General features: G+C 34.2%; 1 protein-coding gene across 3 annotated transcripts; it reads right to left on the bottom strand.

Annotated features, from left to right (window-relative positions):
- LOC133290853 (protein TIFY 6B-like) lies at positions 1–3,792 on the bottom strand. 3 transcript variants are annotated; one of them, XM_061488987.1, is made up of 7 exons: positions 3,470–3,792; positions 2,622–2,821; positions 1,902–2,176; positions 1,735–1,825; positions 1,286–1,598; positions 1,067–1,124; positions 1–427 (listed from the first exon to the last, which is right to left on the bottom strand). In XM_061488987.1, the coding sequence occupies exons 1-7, from the start codon at positions 3,555–3,557 to the stop codon at positions 304–306; spliced, it is 1,149 nt and encodes a 382-aa protein (XP_061344971.1). In that variant the 5' UTR covers positions 3,558–3,792; the 3' UTR covers positions 1–303. The 3 variants fall into 3 exon arrangements, with proteins under 3 accessions (XP_061344971.1, XP_061344972.1, XP_061344973.1); XM_061488988.1 differs by having other exon boundaries at positions 1,735–1,819; XM_061488989.1 differs by having other exon boundaries at positions 2,745–2,821.
- Positions 3,793–6,273: the final 2,481 nt, after the last annotated feature.

The raw sequence follows: 6,273 nt of genomic DNA, 5'->3' as shown, positions 1-6,273 counted from the left end.
ATTAACACTAAATAAATATAAATATATTAATGAGCTTTTATCCCCACAAATGTAAAATAGTAACATTGTGAGAGTTAAATAATGGTCCAATGCTCGGAAGCTGAAATCCGAGCCACCTCTCAAATAATTAGGTAAAAGCCCTACAACACCAAAATAATTAAGAATGACCTACCTATGTACTGAACGTAGTCCGGTACTTGAAAAAGTCAACACAAGTTTTGATCAACGAAAAATGATAGCATCTGTTTTTTGAAGTTACAACAATTTCTTTTCTCTGAAATATTCTCCCAAAGGTACGGGCTACTATCCTTGCTTGACTGAGATAGTATTAGTAGCAGTACTTGCAGAGAAGTTAGCACCATTGTATTCTGCAGTGGTACACTCTTCAGACTTCTTGTTGAGGTTATATGGTGCTGCATTCATCACCCTGCAAGGACAAAAAATGGCATCATATTAATAATTTCATCCAAAGGTTGGTGAGGGAAAATGGCATCATATTAATCTTTCTCCACATGACACGATGATTAGTGAGGGAAAATATTGGTCAAGTTCAAAGGTTGCAAGTGCAAAATTTCAGTATAACCCATATAAACTATTTTTAAGCAACTAAATTAATAATGTAAAATGGTAAATACACCAAGTTTTAACAAAAGCAAAGTTATAACCATCATTACTCCTCAATTTGCAGGCGAACAAAGAGTGAGAGTTTGTGTAGGAAAGGTTATCCTTACATTCCAATCCCCTTCATAAATTTCTCTACTCCCAAACAAGGAAAGGAAAATTATTCCCTTCCCATTCCCCCCCTTCCATTCCCTTCATATACTCTCGTCCATACAAACTCTAAGGGGAGAGTGCCACTACAGAGGTAAACAAGTAGCACTGACAACAAAAGCAGTGAACTCTACAATTGGAAAGTCCTTTTCCGTGTAGGCTCTCAACCAGTTTTAACAGTCCAAGGATGATAAGTATGTTTTCTGTTTTCCTTTTGTTGAGAAACAGAAATTGTGTATCAGATTATTTCCCTCCCACCCACTCTAAACAAAAAAAATCATGTATGAGAACTAACCTTTCCTTGCGCTTTTCTAAAAATCGAGCCAAGGATGCTTTACGAGCCTGAGGCACAGCTGCATAAAAGATAGCTCGTAAAATCATTAAATAGAAACATTTGTAATGATTAAACACAGATAACTCTAGACAGCAGATAGATTCGTCTGTCATCAAAATGTAATTTGTAGACAAATATCCCAAAATGCATGATTGGGAGAAATGATATAGACAAACATACCTGACGTCAACATAGTGGTTGCATTGACTATTTTTGGAGGCTCGACATTGCTAACAGGAGTGGTAGGAACTCCAGTTGTTTTGGCGGCCAAAAATTCATCAGTGCTACTTGAGCCACTCCCTGACTGTGCACCAGTATGTGATGAAATAGACAGAGGACTTGAAACAGCAGAGCAGGGTAGTGTATTTGCAGGGGGACTCACTGACACACCATCACCAGCTGCCAATTTCAAGCCAGGTGCCGGAACTTTTGGCTGTGCCATGTTAGAAGCTGCAGATAAGCCATTGCCAGCCAACAACATGATAGCTTGTGCCTGCAGAAAGATGGTCACATTTAAGCATAACCCGGTCAACAAGGAAAGAAGATGTATGCTTCCCTTTTAACTTTGTTTTTTATCTACTTTATTATGGATGGAGGGCAGAGGAAATGTGAAAAACATAAACAAACACCTTCTCTGCAGAAATATCATCAAAGACATTGACAGCACCAGCATAGAAGATGGTAAGCTGGGGGAAAGGCGCAGATGGTTTCACACTGTTACTTCAAAATAAGATATGTTAGAGAAACAAGTTTGTGCACTGCACTGGTAACGTTTCAAGCATAAAATTAAAATTACCATGATTCGGTCATTCCAGCAACAGCACCAATGGTTGAAAGAACCGAATGAGGCGTTGCAACAGGTATTCCCCCAAGTAGCGGCTGCTTCACATTAGTACCATTCATATTCTGAGCAGCAGTTGCAAAATGATTCTTCAGGAATGGCTTTCCAGAGGAAACTGAAAACGTCTTCACATCATCATGAGGACAAGTCACATACTTCATATCATGCTGTGCAGGATACGGAGCCAGCGAAAAATGAAAGCCACCTTGCCCATCATGATTGAAAGATTTCTAAATCGTAATAACAAACAATCAGTGGAAGGAAGGGAAAGAAAGACGTCATCTGAGACTTATTGAATGCAGGATCTTGTGAATTAAGTCAAATTATTAGAGGGATGTTGGAACATCACATCAGATATGAGATGTAGCAAAACAACCGAATGCTAGGTTCAGTCAGATCCAAAGGTGAAGTTCATAAACCAGAAGAACTACAATTAATATTATAAACATTATCAGGTTTTTATAGTTTTTTAAAGGAAAAAAAAGTAGTCCTCTTAAACTACAGAGTTGACTTAAAATTAGAGTAACAATCAGAACACACGGGAGGCATCCGAACTGTTAAATGTGCATAAACAAGTTGTCTTCAACTTTCTTTGATTTAAAGCCTAAATAACACTAAGTGTAGTGCTAACTTGTCAATTTTGACTAAATACAGAGAGGAAAGGTAGTATCAAACCAGTGGTTCACCAGCAGAGCGTTTTTGACTAGAGTCAAATGCATCTTGACTTAAAATAGTCAAAAACCCAGTAGATGTTATGGGATCAGAGACCATATTTTTAGTCTTATCATCTTGAGATACCTTGAAAGACATCAGATTTGGAAGAGCAGAGACTTTGTTCGAGAAGGGCCATTGTGCAACCGAACCCTTCGTGAAGCCTACACATACCCAAAGGGACCATCAACATAATAAGGTAGAAGAAATTGATTGCCCAATATGGCCTAAGATGGAAAAAAAGAGATATTAAAAATAAAAATAAAAAAGCTTCACAAATTGGCATATACTAACCTACATGAACATCTATGTACGTGTCTTTGTTTAGGAGCATACCCAGATCAACAAAATTGGTAAGAACTTGACAATGATTTTTTTCCCCAAATTGCAAACTTATCACCCACACATACACTACTTTAAATATCTACAACAAGAGTTGCAACTTATGTAGTTCCACTAATAAAATCTCACACACATGAACCCCTAAAAAAGAGGCGGGAACAGACCGCCCAGAGAAAACACCTACGTAGTTAAAAGAAGGAACAAAGAAAAAGAACAAAAAAATGTTCAAAAAAAAAAATCACGTTAACCAAGCAAATCTAACAACGTGGTAAAAAAATTATTTTTCTAGCTCAAATCAACTTGCATGCAATCTAAAAAGGTAGAATTGAACACAAGGAAAATAAAAAGAAGAAGGAAAGCAACCCAGACGTAATTCACAACTTTAAGCTCAAGGACTCAAATTTTGGAAGAGAGCATTTGAATAGAGAAAGGTAAAACAAGTAAAAAAGTTGGATGAGGAAGAAACATGCCTGAGTCGTTGCACCCATCATCATTCATCTCCTCTTTGACCACAGCTAGTGGTTCTTTTGAGCTCAGACCCATGAAATCTCTCTCCATTTCAGAGTCAAAAACTTTGACAGAAAGCACAACCCAATGAAAACCAACCACCCAAAATCCTCTTCCTTCACAGACAAAAGGGAAGAAACCACTTGTTCCTTCCTCAGAACAACGTTAACCAGAGAGACAGAAAATCAAAGACGACCAAAGGAAAAGGTTCCAACCACAGAAGGAAAAAAAAAAAAAGAGGCGAGTCCAATGAGGTATTGTTTCACGCAAGGAGTTTCATGAGATCTTGACCGTTAACTCCTTTGTTTTTTAAGAGGAATTATCAATTATCAAAGGTTGTTGGTTTACCGGTAAACCGGTAGAATGACTGGATGGTCCGGTAAAGGAGCACGTGCGTGATTACTTGATTGATTCACGAGAACCTATGCGGAGTCTATGAGCCAATGACTTGTCGGTGAAAACGCCATTTGGTACTGCCACCCGGTGAATATTAAGCACGTGTGTACTACACGTGACGACTTTAGGGTGTGCATGACACTGTGGGGCAGGATAAAGATAAAGTATTCAAATTTTGATTTGGATTGCTTCTTGCAATTTACTCAACGTTTTTTTTAAGCTACAACTTGCATACACAATCATATCAATTTGGTAATGAAGGAATAACGATGTGATATATTATCCAAATTCGTTAGATCAAATCAAGTATATCGTGACCGGATATAAAAAATAGATTATAGGAGAGAATACGTATAGTATAATATTGATGTGAGACTAGTCTCGTATCTAAAAGATGTAGGATTGTTTACGTGGTGCTGATATGACATCAGTGTCATGTATTGATTATGTACGAGACTAATCCGTACTGATTTAGTACGTGTTTGACTGTATTAATTTGAAAAAAAACTTATTCAATCAATTTAAACTGATAATCATTTTTCCAATGTTCTTAAATTGGTGCTTTTGCCCCGAATTTAACAATTAATTCAAACTTTGAAAAGATTGAATGATATAATGGTATCTAAGCAAGTCACTATTACTCAGTGATGTCAACAATACGGAAAAATCAAGTTTAATAGATTTCCAATTCATATTGTATTAATCAATTAACTTAAATGTAATAGTAAGTGAGTAATGTTACTAAAATGAATTACGGTTAAGAGTTAACATTTATAAAAATAATTGTTATGAAAGCCTTGATGATATTAATTTTATAATAATATTTATTAAAAGTACCTCGAAAAAAAAGTATTGGTAAACGATTATCTTAAACACTCAGGATGGACAGTTTTGTTATTCTTATAATTTTATTTGACTCCAACCAAATTAATTGGATAATTAATAAACTAGTGAAAAAAATAAAAAATAAAATATCAAAAATGTAAAAGCATGTAGCTTCGTTTAATTGAATTAATCGAATATAATTTTCTATCCGTAGAACTATATTCTCAAAAAAGCTTTGTATCAATATGTTTACAAAGTTAGATTTAATTTACAGTCATTAATTTTTATTAAAAAAAGAAAATAATTTGCTGCCCGATTTCGTCTGGCAGAACAAAAGTATTTTAAAAAAATTATCTTTATTATAGAAGAAGCATTTTTTATTTTTTAAGGTTTTTGCATGGAAAATTTCAAACAAGAAAATTCAGTCATTTTGCCCAACTAAGGAAATTTTGAAAAACCAATTAAAAACATGAAATTAAAAAAAAAAACACTTGAGTACTATCTTTTTACCTTTTTGAAATTATATACTAAATAATAAAAGTTATAAATTTAATAATAAAGATTACAGACTCAGTAATAATCATTTTATTACTAAAATTATAATTTTTTGTTTTCAGTTGTAAATTTTATTATTTAGTATGGAACATTTGACACAAAGTATATAATTAGAAAAATATATATGACACTCTTTATATATAGTGGCAGACACACGAATAAATTAGGATGATTGATTTGATAGAAGTTTGACATTCTAAAATTGAAACACTTTAAAATACTAAAAAAGGTAACGTTACATATTTCTTCAATGCACCAAATCTATTAAAAGGCAATACAAAAAATTAAAAATCGAATGAATAGACTCATTACAATATTAATCAAGAGTCTCATTACACCACATCATCAACTACTCATAACACCCACATTAAACATAATGATTATTTAAATTCATAAATGACATAAGAAAACCAAGAGACAATTGACTCTTCAACATTCTAACTGACACTAGAAACTAAAGAGACATTTCAACATTCTTTCCATTAAACTGATGTTTATTAACAGCCAGTTTGAAGTGTACAGACACCTAATAACCTTCTTAACTTCACAAATGACTCTATCTTGAGAGCTTTAGTGAATATATTAGCAATCTAATCTTCACTCCTGCAGTAAATTAGATCAATAGCTCCATCATTACAAAGATCTCTTAAAAAATAAAACTTCACGTCAAAGTGTTTGCTTCTTCCATGTAACACAGGATTCTTGGATAGTCTAATTGTTGAATTATTGTCACACATAATTTTAGTAGCTCCTAGTTGCTTGAATTGAAGCTCCTTAAGAATTCTCCTTAGCCAAATGGCTTGACATGCACAAGTTGTAGCAACAATAAATTCAGCTTCTATGCTTGACAAAATGACAATTAGTTGCTTCTTCGATGCCCATGAAATAGCACCCATACCAATCATAAAAATATAACCTGATGTGCTCTTCCTATCGTCTTGATCTATTGCATAATCACTATCAGTAAATTCCATTGAATCAGATTTTACAC

This window comes from Gastrolobium bilobum, unplaced genomic scaffold (genome assembly GCF_033153095.1).
Source record: "Gastrolobium bilobum isolate Gb01-03AN ecotype WA unplaced genomic scaffold, APGP_CSIRO_Gbil_v1 utg966, whole genome shotgun sequence".
In the NCBI taxonomy this organism is placed as follows: Eukaryota; Viridiplantae; Streptophyta; class Magnoliopsida; order Fabales; family Fabaceae; genus Gastrolobium; species Gastrolobium bilobum.
The sequence above is the reverse complement of the archived record's forward strand: the minus strand, read 5'-3'. Positions and strand labels throughout refer to the sequence as shown.